The sequence below is a fragment of the Pristis pectinata genome, chromosome 2 (assembly GCF_009764475.1).
Source record: "Pristis pectinata isolate sPriPec2 chromosome 2, sPriPec2.1.pri, whole genome shotgun sequence".
NCBI classification, from domain to species: domain Eukaryota; kingdom Metazoa; phylum Chordata; class Chondrichthyes; order Rhinopristiformes; family Pristidae; genus Pristis; species Pristis pectinata.
The window spans coordinates 59,751,667-59,772,133 of NC_067406.1; the positions used below are offsets into that span (position 1 = coordinate 59,751,667).

Genomic DNA, 20,467 nt, shown 5'->3' on the forward strand with positions numbered 1-20,467 from the left:
ACAGTATTTGATGTCTATCCAAGGAGCTTTGCGTTTGTAGGCTGAAAGGCAAACCAAGCTCCAGCTTTAATTGTATAGACAGAATAAATCTAGTCAAGAAGTTTCCACCTAGAAATTTATATGCCAGCAGCTAGTCAACTCAAACCAAGGAAATCCTACCATGTGCTGTATATGCACAGTGAAATATTTGGATTCATTCACAAAAAAGTTATTTTTTTTAGTATTTTGCAATTTCGACCTGAACAGATAATGGCCCAATTTAGATATTGTCGCAAATGAAAAATGACTTTTTTCTCTGCCTAAGTGTAAAATATTGGAAATCAGTTTTGAGGAAAGATCCGAAACATGGAGCATAAAACGCTGGAAATGTCAGCAGAGTACAGGAACAAGCCTTTCAGCCTATCATGTCTGCACTGACCATGATGCCAATCTAACTAATCCCATCAGCCTGCGCAATATCCCATTATTCCTTGTCTGTTCATGTGTCTGTCTCAATATCTCTTAAATGTTGCTATCATATCAGCTTTTACCACCTCTCCTGACAGTGCGTTCCAGGCACCTACCACTCTCTGCATAAAGAACTTGTCTTGCCAAATCTCCTTTAAACTCTTCCCCTCTCACTTTAAACCCATGCCCTCAACTATTTGACATTTCCACCCTAGGAAAAAGACAGTGACTCTGTGCCCCTCATAATTTTATATATTTCTGTCAGGTCACCCCTCAGCCTCTGAAACTTCAGAGAAAACCACCGAAGTTTGCCTGGATTCTCTGATACTCTCAAATCCAGGCAACATCCTGGTGAACCTGTTCTGTACCCTTTTAATTCTCTCATTATTACGTATATATTACATCTGCTTTTATTTTTATTTTCCTCTATTATTCAATCCTTTAGACTTTTTCTCTTGGTTACTTTTTTCTCCCCATTCTTCCTCACACACGCTTTCTCTTGGGTGGTGGATCAGCTTTCTCTACATCTGATTTTAAAATTGATTTGTCTATTAATGTAAACAGAAATAGAACAGTATGTATCTCCTGCCCTTTAGCTGGATGGTTACCTTTTGCTTCTTTTGTCATTGGCCCATTGACTTATCAACAATGATCACATTATTCATTGACAAAACACTAGTAAGATTTTCATAAAAGTCTGAAGTTTTATATCTCCACTGCTTCTTTAAAGCTGATGAAGATAGTTTGCAGTTTAAATTTACATCCAGTACTTGTGTTTCTAAGCCTCTTATGTACAACGATGTCATCAGTGCAGCTTTTAAAAACTTATCAAATTTTCCTTTGAATCTAATCTTTATTATCAGATTTTACACAAAACGACTCTTCACAAGCAAACCAAAATCAGTTTCACCATATATCGACTCTAAAATGTCATCCCTTATTGTAGAATCAAAGTACAGTACAATACAGAAAGAGGCCATTCAATTAATATCTCTGTTCTCTGATCATTGACTCTTTAACCAGCAGAATCATTTTCTCTGTATTTAATCTACCTGAACCCTTCATGATCCTTAAATGTCTTTTCTGGTTAAAAGAGAAGAAACCCAGCTTCTGTAGTCCGTCCTTGCAACTCTAGTCTTTTATCCTTTGAATAATTCTCTTCTGTACCCTTAAAAAATGGCACAGTGGCGCAGCTAGTAGAGCGGGGTTCAATCCCGACCTCAGGTACTATCGTGTGTGGAGTTATGCATTCTCCCTGTGATTGCATTGGTTTTCCTCAGGGTACTCTGGTTTCCTCCCACATCCCATACATATGCAGGTTGCTAGATAAATTGGCCACTGCATATTTCCCCTAGTGTGTAGGTGAGTGGTAGAATCTGAGAGGAGTTGATGAGAATGTGGGAAGAATAAAATGGTATTAATTTATGTTAACATTTAAATGGGTGGTTAATGGTCAGAATGGACCTGGTGGGGTGAAGGAACTGTTTCTATGTGGTATCTCTCTAAACCTATGACTCTAAATCCTTCAAATACTAGATGACTTGTTGTGCCTAGAATATTAGGCCAAGTTGCACTGGATTCAAATTGCACCTTGCAGACATTCTAGTCCCATGGTCAGACTTCCCTTTGGTGTTTGTGTTTGTTCCCAGTCCATGGCCAGTATTAATGCTATGTTCATTCTGCAGAGAGGAGCAGTCTGCAAGTGGTGACCAGATCACAGGCACTTCAAATTTAGGATGCTTGTTTTGTGCTGTCAGAAGGCCATTTTGCCATTTCCAATTGTCTCAAACATGTTAAATAATTTTTAATTTACCTCTTTTTCGAAGAGATGACAATATGTATTGATGAGTGCAGTGCAGTCGTTATAGTCTACATGGACTTCAGTAGGTCCCACATGGGAGACCGGTCCAAAAGGTTAAAGCCCGTTTGATCCTTCATAGACACTTAGATCCTCACCCTAAACATCTCTTCTCTGTTAGTCTGGTCCATTTGTTCATCCATCACTCTTTTAGGTAACCCCCACTTAATCAGTCACGTGATCCTCATATCTTGTTGCCATTTCAACATTCCAGAGATAGCATACTTCAGGATGGATTATTAGCCAAATGATCATAGACTTGATGACTAGAACAACTAGATATGCACTCCTGCTGGGAGCATATGAGTGCAAAATTTACTCTTCAGAGCACTGTTAATGAGCTTATTGGCTTGGAAATGTTGTTATAATTATCATTCCTCACAAATGTAAAAAAAATCTTGTTAGTTTACTTTCTTTCACTTCAAAGTTTATTTTCAACACTGAGACAAAATACTCATCTTTTCTCAAGAAATCTTTTGAGCAATTCTGAAGTTCATCAGCAAATTTTGATGACATCCCACCTGTCATTTTTTGATTATAAGGATTGACACATGACTCTGAATTTTCCTATTGTTATTTATTTAAAATGATTGTGTGGGTATTATTGGGGAACCTAGGTGATAGCTTTATATTTATAGTTGTGAACCTTAGAAGTTCTGCATAAAACTTGCTATCCAGGATATGAAGGTTATGTCTTTCAGAAGATACATTATTTAGTGCACTTTATTTATTGTTTCATGTTATTCTACAAGAGAAAGCCATTCTGTGAAGTAGGGTTGGAGAGCAGAGGGTAATTGCACCTGTGCTAGTGAAATATAATACTGACGCTATCTAAAAATCATGTATTCTATCTCTGATTTTTTGTGTATTTATAGCTAAAGTGCAAAACTTACAAGAATTGTAGAGCAGCACAGTGGCATAGTTCATAGAAATGTTGTCTCTCAGCTACAATGACTTAGGTTCAATCCTAACCTCAGGTGCTGTCTTTGTGGAGTTTGTATGCTTTCCTTGTGACCATGTGGGTTTCCACTGGGTGGTGTGATTTCCTTCAACATCACAAGGACATGTGGATTGATTGGTTAATTGTAAGTTGTTCTTAGTATGTTGGTGAGTGGTAGAATCTGGGGCAATTGATGGAATGTGGAGAGAATAATATGGGTTAGGATAGGATTTATTTAAAAATGGGAGTTCATGGTTGACACACTTGGCCAGCCAAAGACCCTGTTTCCATATTGTATCTCTCCATGACTTTAATTCAAGTAGCCTCATTGGCTGGAGCACAGTCAATTCTTTGCTCAGGCTGAGAAGATGGGAAACAAAGCAGAGTGGTATTGGGAGGATTTAATAATCTAACACAGCATATGCAATTTCTACAATAAAATACTTATGTAACTTTATAATAGAAAATTTGATGCAAGACTGGACTGAAACGGTATAATAGGAATTAGTGGTCTGGATTTATCTGAAGTTCCACATGAGTTTCCCATTATAAATGCTAGTAAGCTTTGGGATCCCAGGAGAATGGAGAAATCCTGAATTTATCGGCCAGGCTTCACTGATGATTTTGCAGCTGTGCCCAGTCGCTGGATTCCCCATAGAGCCAAGGAGGCTTGGAGCTTTCTGAAATCCCCCTGCATTTACACTGGGGAATCTGCTCTTGGATCCTGCACCAGGTTAGACTCAAATGGGGATCTGAATGTGGATTGTCAGCTGCAGACAGGAAAGGTGCAGGAAGTTTCTGATATAGCAATGCACTGAGTTCAGCCTGAACCCATCTGGTGGGGAAACTCAATTAAGGTTCACAGACCAACACAACTTAGAACTCTAGCCAAAGATTTATTAAAATCCAACCAAACAACACAAATAATATGACATGAAATTATCAAAGGTGCCATATAAGATATTGCAAGTTGTCATAATGTAATATGACCTCTTTGATCCTTAACTGTAATTCCTTTCTCTCCACACAAATGGTCAATCCTGTTGCAGTTCTCTTGCAAGCTACCTTTTAACTCCAAATATTACATATCCTTTAACTCTGGACAATTTTGGACAGAGCTCACCATGGCTACCACTCTGGATATTCTGCTTATGACTCCTTGCAAGATTTTTCTTTTCTCTGAGCTCAGTACTTATAATCAAAAATTCACACCAATGACAATTAGATTGGCATGATCTTCCCTTTTCTTTGGAAAGGCTGCTTGTGTCTCTGGCTGGTGAAAAGCAAGAGGTGAAAGGACAAGTGTTGCTTCTCCTGCAGTTGCATGGGAAAATATCATCCGATTCTAACTATTTAGTTAACTCATTTGTTCTCGCCTTTTTCCAGAGGTTTTTGTTCTATCCATTCTTTCCCAGCTCTACTAAAACATTGGGACCTGAAACATTAATTGTGTCTCTTTCCACAGGTGCTGGTTGATATGTTGTGTCTCCAGCTATTACTTTTTTTTATTTCAGAAATCCAGTATCTGCAGTTTTCTTTTTTATTTTCATTTGATACTCATATACCATTAATGACCAAAAATATATCAATCTCAGTCCTGAATGTTTAGAATGCTTATGCATGCATAGCTTTCCGTGTCAAAGAATTCCAAAGATTTACAACTTTCTGGAGTAGGGAACTTTCATTATCTCAGTCTGAAGTTGTCAGACCGTTTATTATTTATGGCTGGGATTTTTCAGAGTATTGCAGGCAGTTCTATGGTGAACTTTTGGCATTTAACCACAAAAGCTAGCATTTGAGAGATTTTGGCCCATATGTATTCAATGCATATGTCCCAAGCTCTCTAAAGGATTTCTGCTAGCATCTCTGCAGCTAACCACACACTGCACTCAGTTTGAAGTCCATTGGAGAAGCATAACTTGCTGGGAAGCAGGGGAAATCAGCTCATGGTTCCTGTGCTTTGGCGTTGGATCTATGAGTACGTTAAATGAGGACATTTTATAGCTGCAAGGAAAAAAAAGTACAAGGTAAGTTACTTTGTTATTTAAAAACAAAATTGAGTTTTCAGCAATGACTTTAAGTGTTTTAGGCATTTCCTTAAAATATTCAAATCATTCTTAATTGCTAATTTCATCTTTAATAGTTTTTGAAGGTTTCTGAATGCAGGGTTAGCAGCATTGAGAAAGCTTGACAGCTTTAACAAATGGCAAAGTTGGGGAGGGTCTTTGTTGGCAAGAGTGGGCAGTGAGGCATATTCAAAATTTGAGCCATTATATGACCTGTTTAATTTTTTTTTAAGAAAAGCTTATATATTCCATATAAAAATGGAAAGTAGTATTTTCACCTCAGCCTCAGCATTTGGCTATTTTCCCTGTTCATACTTGATTACAGAGACTGTGCTTAAAATAATTAATTACATGTGGAACATTTTGGCAGAATTTGCAGAGTGCAAAGGTACCAAATAAATTCAGGTTGATTATTTTGAAAACAATATTCAATGCACATATGTCTAAATTGCTTGCCTTTTTACCCTCTTAGTCTCAGTATTTGTCAACTGACATGCATATAACAACATGTTCTAATTGTTAGTGGAAATGAATATTTATTTTACTCTGTTCTTAGCAATCCAATGGAAAGTTGACATCCTAATTATCATGGTGGAACAATTCCAAGCACTTTTGATTAGACACATTTATAATATATGGAAAAAATGATGGAATGAGTAGCAGCATTATCAGGCACCAAAGCCTCACACTGTGTACTAGTGTGCAAATGTGCATAAGTATGTCATTGCACAGGGTATTTGATCATGTGTGCACCATATGTGTGCAATCCAAGAAGAATCTTGAATAAACCGGACACATCTTGTAGAGCTCAATGTGTTCTCCACATTGCCCCTGCATACAGTGTTACTTCTCACCAGATAGGAACACAGAATTGTGTCCTAATGTGATGATCTGGGTAGGACAGAAAAGAATTGAACCTGCCTGAAGCAATATCATTGAATACATCAAGCAGGCCATGTACGTACAGCGGTAGGGAGAGTCTGAAGACATGATCAGTCACAGTAACGTCACTGTGCAGACTTGGAGATGGGACTCAAGTTTAGACTCAAAAACAGGAGAAATAGAGGTTAGCACATGTTGATCATCAAGTATAAGCTTTGTGCTTCTTAAAGAGAGAACATTCCAAAGAGATAGCTCAGACTTAATCCAGCCAGACTGCGAACCTTGGCATTCATGGTAAAGTACATGAATCCTTAAGCCCTTAAGCAAAATGATTGGAGATATTCTTAAGCAGAAATAACATTGCTGAAGTTGAAGCCAAGAGTGAAAGTGTGCCTGCTCAAAACAATGCCATTTCAGCATAAGAAAACAATCTTATTCGTAGGGGTAGGCTTGGACACATGTCATGTTAGCAGACCACCTGGCACTACACAGGGCAAAAGATATTCCATTCATTGAGGTGATAGATAGTCCAATACCTTTGGAGATAATAGAAAGTTACTAATTCAGAACCAGGAGCTAAAGATCAGGGAAGATCATTAGTAATTATGTAACTATATTGAAGAATGCTTCATGGCACTATCATCTTGATGACTTGAAAGGTGCACTGTGGGATGTTAGTAGTTAACAAATGAGGAAATTCAATCTAAGTTACTAATTACACAAGATTCAACTTTTGAGCATGCATGTAAATTTGATAAACATGGCTTCCAAAATTGTGAAGAAATTTCAACTGATGCAATAATGTCTGTTAATGCTGTAAAAACAAATTGAGAGAGCAAAGGCAGGAGTTCCAATACCAAAATAAACAGTAAAAGCTGTAAATATTCTGTGGGTCAGACAGCATCTGTGGAGAGAATGAATGTTAACCCAAGGTCTATGACCTGATAGAGGGTCATTGACCTGAATCATTGTCAGTTTGTCTCCCCACAAGTTCTGCCTGACTTGCTGAGTATGTCAGGCATTATCTGCTTTTATTTCAGATTTCCAGTATCTGCAGGATTTTTTTTGCCTTTCAAGCACTAATCCTAAATGTGAGTCACATGAGAGCATTTGGTGCTAACGGCGAGTGTGCCAGGAAGAGCCAGATCATCCATCACAAAAGCCAGCTTAGAACAGTGCAGTATTCCAACAACAAAAAGAAAGGGTTTATACCCTTAGTGTGTAAGAATAGACAAAGGATTACTTGCCAGAATAATGACCAAACAGGTTGTCAATGTAAGGGCAATATTTATAACAGAAAGTCACAAAGGCAAAGCTTGTACAATGCTGTATCCGAAGAGAAGCATGAAGAGCAAAGCTTAAACATACAACATAACATACATGTCACTGGCAACAATAATAAAAGCTGCAATGATTTTAAAATTAAACTGGAAGTAAATGATCAGTACATCAATACAAACACCAATACAGCTGCTAGCTACTTAATTATGAGCTTCATCAAAAAGTTTGGCAAAGTACCATTAACAAAAAGAACACAAAATTTGAAGAATATTGTGGTAAGACACTGAGAATACAATATATAATTTATTATAAAGGTCAAAAATTGAAGTTACCAATTATAGTGGCCATCTCTACAAACTGACCAATTCTATTCGGAAAACGTGGCTCGAAGAACACAAATCTGATTGGCAGAATACAATTGGTATTGGCTCTGTGTGACTGTTTGTACACATGTTTCAGGAGCAGTATGCAGATATGTTCAAAGGTACATCTGTTGGCATTATGGACCACAAAGTTCACTTACAAATTAACTGAAAGACTGAGACAATGCATTGCAGGTCTAGACTTGTACTTTATGTGCTGAAGTCTCCAGTAGAGGAAGAGTTAAACAGTCAAATGGCACTGAGGTAGGAAAGGTGGAATGAAGGGGGAGGGAGGAGGGTTAAAGAAGGGAGGAAAGAATGGAAGTAGGGAGGGAAGAAGGAGATGGATAAGAGAAGTAGAAGAAAGGAAGGAAAGTGATTGGGTAGCATCCATTGTTGGGGTGTCCAAAGCAAAGACTGTCCAGTTTTCCAGGAATTATAAGGTAATCTATACTGAGTCATGGGCAATGAACAATATGGAACATCCACATCACAGGATCTGTGTTCTGAATCGAAAGGGACAAGGTCTTTACCAAGATGAAACTTTCACATGCATACACATAATTAAAAATAGATATAGAAAACCAAGTCCATCTAAGAAACAAGACCAATAAGGGGGTGTATTCATATAATGCTTCCCCTCAGTGTCAGCAAAACAAAAGAGCTGGTTATTGACTTCAGGAAGGAGGGCAGTACACATGCTCCTGTTTACATCATGGTGTGAGGTCGAGGGGATTGAGAGCTTCAAATTCCCAGGAGTGAACATCAGCAACAGCTGGTCCAACCATGTAGACACCACAGCCAAGAAAGTCGCTAGCACCTCTGTCCTCAGGAGGCTAAAGAAATTTAGCATGTCCACTTTGACACCAGTTTTTTAATCAATGCATCATAGAATGCATCCTATCTGGATGCATCATGGTTTGGTATGGCAACTGCTCTCCCCATGACTGCAGGAAACTGCAGAGAGTTGTGGACAGTTCAGCACATCACAGAAACCAGCCTCTCCTCCATAGACTGTCTATACTTAGAACCATACAGCACAAAACAGGCCCTTCAGCCCACCACCTCACTGCCTCAGTAAAGCAGCCAACATAATCAAAGACCCCGTCCACCCCAGACATTCTTTCTTCTCCTCTCTTCCATTGGGCAGAAGATACAAAAGCCTCAAAGCACGTACCATCAGGCTCAAGGACAGTTTCTATTCCACTGTTATAAGACTATTGAACAGTCCCCTAGTACAATAAAACATACTCTTGACCTCACAATCTACCTCATTTTGACCTTGCACCTTATTGTCTACTGGCTCTGTAGCTGCTACATTTTATTCTGTATTCTATATTGTTTTACCTTCAACTACCTCAATACACTGTGTAATGAATTGATCTGTATGAATAGTATGCAAGGTAAGTTTTTCCACTGTACCTTGGTACAAGTGACAATAATAAATCGATTCCAATTCTAATCACTACATTTGCTGAAGAAGAACAATGGCATTGGAGAACAAAAAAACAGAAGGTGTGTCGTCTCTGTAAGAGAATTTATAGTAGTGAGCCCTTTCTACATAAGAACATATGTATTAGGATCAAGAGTAGGCCATCTGGCCTGTTGAGCCTGTTCCGCCATTCAATAAGATCATGGCTGATCTGGCGGTGGACTCAGATCCACCTACCTGCCTTTTCCCCAAAACCCTTAATTCCCCTATTATGCAAAAATCTAACTAACTGTGTCTTAAGTATATTTAATGAGGTAGAATCTACTGCTTCCCTGGGCAGAAAATTCTTCAGATTCACTACTCTGGGAAAAGCAGTTTCTCCTCATCTCCATCCAAAATCTACTCCCCCAAATCTTGAGGTTATGTCCCCTAGTTCTAGCCTCATCTACCAGTGGAAACAACCTTCCTGCCTCTATCTTATGTATCCCTTTCATAATTGAATATGTTTCAAAAAGATGCCTTTTCATTCTTCTGAATTCCAGTGAGTATAGTCCCAGGTGACAATCTCTCCTCATAGGCTAAACCCCTTATTTCTGGAATCAACCTGGTGAACCTCCTCTGTACCACCTCCAAAGCCAGTAAATCCTTCCTCAAGTAAGGAGACCAGAACTGCACACATTACTCCAGGTGAAGCCTCACCAGTACCCTGTATGGTTGCAGCATAACCTCCCTGCTCTTAAATTCAATCCCTCCAGCAATGAAGGCCAACATCCCATTTGCCTTCTTGATAACCTGTAGCACCTGCAAACCAACCTTTTGCAATTCATGCACAAGCACTCCAGAGTCCCTCTGCACAACAGCATGCTGCAATTTTTCACCATTTAAATAATAATCTGATCTTCTATTTTTCCTTCCAAAGTGGATGACCTTGCATTTACCAACATTGTATTCCATCTGACAGACCCTTGTCCACTCACTTAACATATCCATATCTCTCTGCAGACTGTCCACATCCTTTGTGCAATTTGCTTTTTCACTCAATTTAGTGTCATCAGCAAACTTAGAATACACTACACTCCATCCCCTCTTCCAAATCATTGATGTGCATCTTGAACAGTTGTGGGCCCAGCACCGACCCCTGCAGCACCACGCTCACCACTGATTGCCAGCCAGAGAAACACCCATTTATCCCAACTCTCTGCCTTCTATTTGTTAATCAATCCTCTATCCATGCTAATACATTACTCCCAACTCAAATGCATCCTTATCTTATGGATAAGTATTTTATGTGGCACTTTATCAAGTGCCTTCTGGAAATCCAAGTGTACAACATCCACCTGTTCCCCACTATCCACTGTGCTCATTATATCCTCAAAGAACTCCAATAGGTTTGTCAAACAGAATCTGCCCTTCTGGAATCCATGCTGTGTCTGCCTGATGGAACCACTTCTATCCAGATGTCTTGCTATTTCTTCCTTAATGATAGCTTCAAGCATTTTCCCAACTACAGACGTTAAGCTAACTGGTCTATAGTTACCTGCCTTTTGCCTACATCCTTTTTTAAACAGTGGCATGACATTCACTGGGACCTGCCCAGAGTCCAGAGAATTTCGGTAAATTATCACAAACACCTCTACTATAACTTCTGCCATTTCTTTCAGTACCCTGGGATGCATCCCATCAGGACCAGGGACTTGTCTACCTTTAGACCCACTAGTTTGCTCATCGCTACCTCTTTATTGACAGCGATTGTATTGAGGTCCTCACCTCCCATCGCAGCCATAACATCTCTTTGGCATTGTTAGACATGTCCTTCACCATGAAGACCAACACAAAATAGTCATTCAAGGCCTCAGTCATTTCCACATTACCTAATATTAATTTTCCCTCTCACCTTCCAAGGGACCTACCTTAACTTTAGCCACCCTTTTCCACTTTATATAATTATAAAAAAACTTTTACTATCTTGTGTTAGTTTACTTTCATAATCTATCTTCCCTTTTCTTATTGCTTGCTTAGTAGTTCTTTGTTGCTTTTTAAAGTTTTCCTGATCTTCCAGTTTCCCACTACTCTTGGTGACTTTGTATGCATGAGATTTTAGTTTGATGCCTTCTTTTATTTCCTCAGTTATCCAAGGCTGGCTCTCCCCACTCTTACTGTCCTTGCTTTTAACAGGAATATACCTTTGTTTAACACTAAAAAATTTCTTTGGAAGTCTTCCACTATTCCTCAATTGTCTCACCATATAGTCTGTGTTCGCAGTCTACACTAGCCAACTCCTCCCTCATCCCGTTGTAGTCTCCCTTGTTTAGGCATAATACACTGGTTTTAGATCAAACTATTGCACCCTAAAACTGATTAAGGTATGAGAAATTCAATCGTACTATGCGCACTCCAAGAGGATCCCTAACTACAAGATCATTAATTTTACCCATCTCATTGCACAAGACCAGAGTTAAGATAGCATTTTCCCTTGTAGGTTTGCTAATATGCTTTTCAAGAAAGCTATCACAGATGCATTCTATGAAGTCCTCCTCAAGACTGCCTCAACTAACTTGATTCATCCAATCTATTGTGGAAGTTAAAGTCCCCCTGACAACTGCCATTCCATTCTTACATGCATCAAATATTTCTTGGTTTATTGCCTGTGTCACTGTAAAGTTATTATTCACTGGCCTATAGACAACTCCCACCAGTGATTTTTTTTCCCTTTACTATTCCTAATCTCTACCCAGATGGACTCAACATTCTGCTCTTTAGATCTTATATCATCTCTCACTATCACCCTGATCTCATCCTTAATTAAGAGCACTACCTTACCTTCCTGCCTATCCTTCCATATTACCTGATACCCTTGAATATTTAATTCCCACTAATCTTCACCCTGCAACTTTTTATTAGCTGCTGATAATTAGCCAGTCACCTATTAACTATCAATGAGCTGATTTACCTCTTAAATTCCTGCAAGTGAAATGCACTTCTTTTCAAATCTCCCAGTCTCTGTCCAAGTTGCTAACCCCTTAGCCTCTGCCTCATCTCAACAAAGCCTCTTGAGCCAAAGCTTCAGCTCCCCACTCTCACACTGGCCCACTACCAAAAGGACCACTACACTTGACCCTTACTTTTTATTGGCTACTGTTAACTAGCCAGTGAGCCAATCAACTATTAATAACGTGCAAATGTGCCTCCTTTAGACTCCTGTAAGGTGAAACTCCCAAACATAAGTACAGAGACTCACTGCTTTTCAAATCTCCTGCTCCAAATCTTGCTCCAAGTCCCGACTCCTGCAAGATGAAACTTCCAAGCACAGAGACTCACCTCTTTTTAAATCTCCTGCTCCAACTCTTGGTCCATGTCCCGACTCCTGCAAGGTGAAACTCCCAAACACAAGCACACAGACTCACCTCTTTTCAAATCTCCTGCTCCAAATCTCGCTCCAAGTCCCGACTCCTGCAAGGTGAAACTCCCAAGCAGAGGAACACAGACTCACCTCTTTTCAAGAAGATCACTGGTGCAGAACAGTGCTACATGCATAGTAAAGTTTGCCTGTGATGGCTTCAATTGTGGAGTTGAGCAGCTATGGCCAGGAAAAACCCATTGCCATTGTGTTCTGCACACTGAGCAAGAAGAATCACAATGAAATATAATAAAAGTATGGGGAATCATACTTGAGATCACAAGGTTCTTCCAATTCTTGTTAGTGAGACCATGCACATTGGTTGCCAACCTCAAACTCTTGTTGTGCATTCTTGGACCCATGCCCATAATTTCCAAAATGGCTATTTCAAGAATGCGGCAGTAGACCATCCTCCCATAACAATATCAACATGATTTTGAGAATTGTATCCAAAGAGAATGCTGCAGTGGGTGCATTATCAAGATTCCCAATAAAGGTACCAATATAAGCATGGAGAATACAATATTCACCTTAAACATGGTAGAGGATGATTTCCTGGAAGAGTAGTAGAGATAGTGAAAATGATGCAGAAGGATTCCGTATAAAAGCAATAATATGAGTATACCTTGAGTAGTTGGTCTGGATGAGAATATTAAGCCTTTTTAATCACAGGTATTATAATCCATCCACAAATCAGGACTGCACCAAATGGGGCCACAGAGAATTAATAACTAAGCAGAATAATGGAGGAACTCCATTCATGGAAGCAGTAGTCCATTACTTACAGTGCAGCAATAGCAAACTTGGAAGAGCAGCTAGCAAGTGCACAGCCTGTGTAGGTTGCAGATCACAGCCCCCAAAGCACCTCTCCAAATGTGAAATTGCTCGTAAAACCATTCTAGCATATCCATATGGATGACTGCAAAAAAGATGGGGACAATTTCCTGGTGGAGGACAGTCATATAAAACTGATTGAGGTAAAGCATATGAGGTCACGCACCACTACTGAACCCACTATAGAAGAACTTAGTTCCATTTTAGAGACACATGGCCTTCCCAAGGAGACTGTATCAGATAATAGCCTGCAATTTCAATCATTTAATTAATACAGTGTGTGAAACAAAATGGGATCAAAGATCACTTCATATCTTCTTATCATCCAGCCTCAAATAGAGAAGCTGAGAAATCAATACATACAGCGAGATGGTGCAAAGCCAATCAGGTGTTACAATGAAACATCAATTTCTATTTTTTGTCCTGAACCACGGACCAACATCATAGAAATACTGCTGCACAGGAGACTTAGGACAAATCTGAATATGACTGGGCCAAATCTGCACAGGAAGATGAAAGAAATGTAGCTGAAATGAAGCCATCTTTACCACATATGCTCCAAAGGGAAAAGGTTAGAGCTGCATGATAAGGTCTGAGTAGAGCCCACTGGCTGGTTGGAAAGGAGAAGGTGGTATACCCAATGTGGTCCTCCTCCTGATGGCTACTCTTGTGTGTAGCTGCATCAAGCTGTGTATAGACCTGGGTATGCACACACCAAGTGTCACCATGTGCTAAGGTTCTACCTGTCAGAATGTTCCTTTCAGCTGGTTCATGCTATCGCACCTGTCCCTGGTTAAAAAGTTTCTCCATTTCTCCAGAGGAACATCTTTGACCACAAGTCAATTGGGCAGTGTATGTTCCAGAATGTTCCAGAGGCCTGAAGAGAAAAGAAGGGAGTGGATCCTCTCACAAGGATCCCCAAGAAAATTGTCCAAGTCATTTGGCCAGTCACCACGAGAAATCTCAGCCAAACACCAACATCTTGGTTGGCTGGTGGTGAGAGGGCCTCTTCCTCATAAATCCGTCATGTGCCACTCACCCCCACCACAAGCTACCCTCGAGGTGGCTGCACTGCAGACGAAATAGTTCTCCACCTCTTCCTGGAATATGTGTTTGTCGCAAAGATCCCAGGGATGTGTACTAAGAAGAACATTGACTGCTTTGGAAGATCATCATTTCCGTGAAATACATAGGTGGTGTGCCTGAAACTTGCTGGTTTTCCAGTGCAAGGAGGTGCCTATGATTGCATGTAGCAAACTGGCACATTCTGAGGTGTAGGACTACATGCTGAGAGAAGCACTGAAGATTGGTTCAACCTCCATGGAAGCTTGATGGGTAAAGGTCACAGAATAGAGTCCTCCCACTGGTGGATGCTTAGAGTCTGGGCCATGTGTTATGATAACTCAAAGTTATTGCTAGCGGAATGTGTGAGAATGAACATATGATGCCATTTTGCCATAATGTAAACATAAGAAGTGAAAATAAGAATATACCAGGTACTGTGAATGAACTCAATGTACTGTCTTGTCTTGTATAACTCTATGTTTATGAATAAAATATAGTTTAAAAAAAGTGGTAGTTTTCTTTCTATTTATATTTCTTTGATTAAAATAGTTTTCTTTGTTTTTCAGCTCTGCCATCTTTTAATTTATTTTTACTTCACAGTATGGTGCCTTGAAAACAGTTGTTTAGGTGGACACGAGGTGAAGAGTAACTGTTTTGGCTGTGACTAACTTATCAATTTGATAACAATGACTGACATTCTTAGACAAGATCTAATGTGAGAGTTTGTGCCTAAATGAGAGAAAGGAAAGGATAAATTAGAGAAGAAACAAAGCTTTAAAAGGAAATAATTGCTGATTTATTTTCTTTGTCAGTTGCTTTCAATTACTGTCATTCACTGTATGCCAATTTATCCTCTCCACCTTTTAAAGTTAATCTTTTATGTGTAATAGAGAGCCATAGCTTGCTTTTTACGGTTATAGCATGTTCATGTCACTACCCAGACAAATAATTTGAATTCTGAATGGAAGTTTATTTGTGAATACTGTGGTCCAGAAGTTCCACAGAGTTTCTCCTCATCTTCAGTGAAGTGCTTATAGGGAAACTGACAGAACTTCCTGAGATACAGCACAGGTAGCTGCAAACAACTACTACTCTGTGCATTATTCTTCTGAGATTCTGCCAATCTGTGGTCGAAGGTGAGGCAGGAGAACCCTGTGGAATTTCAGGACAATGCAAGTCCCCAAAATTGGTTTGATCAATACCATATCTTAAAGTTAGGGTGAAATCAGGAAGTAAGTGATATTTGCAGTGTAAAAACTCTCGGTCCAGATAATGGTGGGTGTCATTTCTGATAGTATGATTATCTGAAGTTCTGGCCATATGATGCCCAGTTCTGTCAAACTGTGAGGCTTCTGCAAATGCTTTGGCCTTGGTTTTCCATTCTCCAGTTCTCCACCAATGAAATTAATCTTTCATTATTTTCCCATAGCAGAGCTTGAACTAGATATAAAATAGGTTTTCTGTATGATTATTGATACAGTCTATTCTTGATAATTTAGTCATCTGTTTCATTTTTAAAATATTGAATTATCCAATAATTTAAATTGAATGATATAAATATCATTGCAATACCACAACAATATGCATATTTAATGCTTACAAAGTAAAGGTGCCAGATGATTTAAATGAAATGACTTTGAGTTACAAGGGGTAGACTGGAAACCCTTTCTGGTAATATTGCATTGCATTCTTCAAGCTCACCTCAGTATCATTTTTATCCCTCCCCACCCCATTTTTCCTTTCTTGTCATTATTTCTCAGGACAGCCCACTGATGTTGCAGTCTGACAGGAATGTAACCGTGAATGCTCGCAATAACCTTGGACAGATTACTGGGCAGCTGACAGTTGGTGAGTTTGCTATTCTGTGATTGTATTTTTCACTCAGAATCACTTTATCTGTCAGCTAATCGGGTGACAGGCTTCTTAGATCAAGTGTTTGCAGATTAATGCCAGCACTTACTCCAGTCTCTCAAGTCTCATCTCATTTATATTAAAGCATGTCCAAGGTTTCAGGTCTAACATATCTTTTTTTCTAAATAATGAAATGATTTCTTTCAATTTGAGTTATTTCAGCTTTTGATCATTTCTTTCAGTAGGCTTACTATTGACTTCATTTCAAATAATTTATGCTATTTAATTAAAAGATATCTTTTTATCAGTCTGCACTTCATAATCACCAATGTAATAGCTCTCATGGCATGTTTATCCACTAGATTTATAATGTGATACTCACTCTATCTTTAACTTCCTTTCAGTGCAATGATAGTAAATCCAATATCAAGCAATTTGTAGGTATCTGAGGGAAGATCAAGATTTCATTTTGCATATGTTGCTGATGATTCTTTATAAATCAACTAATTATTTTTTTAAAGTCCTCTTTTAATCTTCCACTGGTTTATATTTCAGTGATAAAATGCACAGTTCCTTCTTTCTTCAATTCTAGTGTGAATACACAACCAGGTGCAAAACAGGCTGAAATTATCAAAACATTATAGGCCTATAGAATGAGGGCTGCAAAGCTCACATCATGAAAGATAAGATTTCACTCTCTAAATTCTACCCTATAAGCAAGATGGTATTCTGCGAAATGCACAGTACATCTTAGTAAAACTACATGTTCTCAATTTAAAGCATTGGAATGAACTCTCTTGTTAGCATAGTTGCAAAATCAAACAAACCAAAAGACCCCAGGTTTGATTCTTGGCCAGTGCAAGTTAGATGACCCATGCCAGGTGACACAGTACAAGAAATGACCTTGAGGCTCCTTGGCTAAGGAGAAGAAAATCTGCTTGAGTACTGACAGCTCGTCTCTATCTGGTGGTTTGCTGTCAAGTACATATGAGGGGAATCTCAGGTGCGATAGAAAAGTGTTCAGCTGTAGTTTCTTTGCATAGCCAAAGGAAACAGCAGGTCAGTTATGGAACAAAACACTTGAGGGTTTATTATTTATTCTCACATTTTCACAGGAAGGGGGCACTGGCAAGCATCTCCTGAAACAACTTCAAGTGCCTGTTTTTCCATGTTATTGCCAATTGTCGTATCACCAATTATCCATGTTACAAAAGTCAAACTGAAAGTATACCATAAATATTTCAGCTACAGAAGAGCAGAGATCCTTCAGTCATTTTTTTCCATATGTGCCAATGAATAAATCAAGGATCAAATGGAATATAGTAACTGAATTAAATGTCTGATCAAGGTTTCGTCAGATAAACATGATTAAGTTAAAGTCAGTTATGGATTTGTCACTTCAATTCAAGTTTGCTTCTTTCTTTTGAGGTCAAAAAGCAATATAATTGTCCAATCACACAGCACAATATGCAGTACAACTGAGCTTAGAGCCTGGAAATTCCCTAAGTCTGCTCATCTCAGCCAAAGAAGTGAAAGGACATTTTAACTGACTTTATGTTCCTGGAGTAAGGAGGAGATAAATAACTGACACTATTAACTATTAACTCCTGTGTAGTTGTAAAATAAACACCCTGTGGCAAATGGCCTATCAACCCATACAGACTCAACTGACAGATCAGACTGGTTATTCAGAATGAGTTGCCAGGAGGGAGAAAGAGAGGAAAAGTGAAAGAGAAAAAAAGCAAATTGCAACTGGGATTATATAACTGTACAAATAATGAAATAGCATATTGTTAAAATAGATCTTATTTTAACTGTGCAAAATTATCATTGGTTTGTGGCACAGAATGATGTTAAATCTAAAGAAATCTCTTCTTTCATTTTAAACATCCTGTGTTACCGTCATTCAGGATGGAAACAGGCCCTTTGCACTGATTTACATTAAGCCTATATCATTACCATTTTATTCCCCCATCCCTGGATTTTACCACGTATCTATACGCTAGGGGCAATTTACAGTGCCAATTAACCTACCAAATTGAATGTCTTTGGGATGTGGGAGGAAACCAGAGCACCTGGAGGAAACCCACAGGGTCATAAGGAGAAGATGAAAACTCCACATAGACAACACCAGGGGTCAGAATTAAACCTGGTCGCAAGAGCCTCAAGGCACCGCTGTGCTGCCCTCCACCCTCAGCTACAATGACTAATGAACCGAAACCTTTTGTGCTGAACTCATATCAATCTAAAGAAATAGCACCCATAGCATCAATTATCAGCAAGATGTGAACTATGAAAAAAAATCATTTAATTAGAGGAAAGTAAATGCAGATGTAAAGTATGATATTTCGTGGTTAAGAGTTTAAAGAAGTAATTTGTAGCTTTCTATTTAGTGTTTTGTAGTGCCTTTCAATCACTAAGGGGTAGGTAATGAAAGATTTTGGGATGCAGGATTAATTCTAACTACAGGCAAATTATACTATGATTATGTTAATCACCTCCCAGTAGAAAAATGTAACTGAAAAAAGGCAGACATCCGAAGAAATAATTACACAGCCTCTTCCTATTGTCTCAGGGAAAGCTTGGGGCAAGGTCAATGGAAGTTTTGAAAACAAATCATACGTGATCTGGATCTGGATCTGGCAGAGTTGAATTGGAAATTGCTGTTCTACCTGGCAACGGTCTCTGGAAAAATTGAGACATAAGGCTGAGAAAGGACTTCCTTATCAAGTCCAGCTCCAACCTTTGATTTTAGTTAGCACATTCCCAACCTCAGCTGAGCTGATAGTCATATGCAATATTGTGGCACTATGGGAAGTAAAGACATAGATAGTAGTAGATTGTGAAGAGGTGTGAAGCAGTCCAGTGATAGAATCCTGAGGGTACTTGGGCTTGAAATTGTCTGGCATAATATGATGCTGCATTGGGAACTCAAGCCTCTTTTTTGGAGTACAGGAAAGTGATTGCCTTCTGTGCACAGCAGACAAAGCAATCATGTACATGGATGGCTTGAAATCTGGGCCTTCAACGTGGTTCCACATAGTAATTTCACGAGTCATGTGTGATTTAGGTGGGCTATTTAGATACAATGGAGCAGAATTCCTGACCCCCTTAGGTACATTTGGGTGGATTTCCTGGTAGGCGGCTGTGAGACAGTCTAATGAACAGTGTATGTAAAAAAGGAATTTGTTATGAAAGCAGCTTAGAACAGGATAGATTGGATGTAAAACAGTGGAATAAATTGGTTGTCCCATGTGCTGAAAGGCACAGAGGAGAAGAATTAGAAGCTGCTGGAGGTGTATTCTATGTTGTGCAACTCAGTGGATGAAAAATTTTAATCTTAAGTCTTTCTTGCAGCCTTTCAATATTATGCATGTGTCTTTTGGTTCTGCTCTCAGAGAACAAGATAATTTATATGCTTGGAATTGCATTAGCCAGTCCTCTTGGCATTTTAAAACTTCAACTTAACCCAGCAAAACTAACTTGGAATGGTGCAAGCAACTCATTGTAATGATCAAAGTGGGATGATGCAACCAAAATTAATTCAGATGACCATTTTGACAGGATTTCTCTGAAACCAAGGATGGACTTAAAGGGCTGAATGGCATTCTTCTACATTGCAAGAAAGTATGTTAAGTATGAGATAATATGATAAAAGAATGTAGCTCAGCACCTTGTCATTGGAGTAGAATTCCCATTTCCTTGTGTGGTTGCCCCAGTGAGAATTTTCAGAGAATAGACAGGCCTTTCTTCAGTATACATTCCATCAGGTTGGTTGGACATGCTATGGTGGAATAAAGCAGAATACACCCTGCTCACATGACAGCTAAAACATCGCTGAGACTCAACTAAGCCACATATCTAGCTTAGTTGGTTTTGTCAAAGCAATTAAAGCCCATGCATGTTTCTGAATATTTCTGACATTCAAAACTTAAAAAAATACCCAACACCTTAATGTTTCCAAAAATGGAATAATCCAAAAATATCCACACACAGTTCCTTGCAGTCACGTCCCCAATTGAAATAAGTGGAAACAATGTCACTGCTCCCGA

General features: G+C 39.0%; 1 protein-coding gene across 2 annotated transcripts in view; it reads left to right on the plus strand.

The window, feature by feature from the left end:
* LOC127584923 (zeta-sarcoglycan) overlaps nt 1-20,467 on the plus strand; it is a 740,120-nt gene that overhangs the window by 596,632 nt on the left and 123,021 nt on the right. For both annotated transcript variants that reach the window (XM_052041943.1, XM_052041951.1), the window contains exon 4: nt 16,325-16,412. In XM_052041943.1, the coding sequence (XP_051897903.1) occupies nt 16,325-16,412 (88 nt within the window). The remainder of the gene's footprint in view (nt 1-16,324; nt 16,413-20,467) is intronic.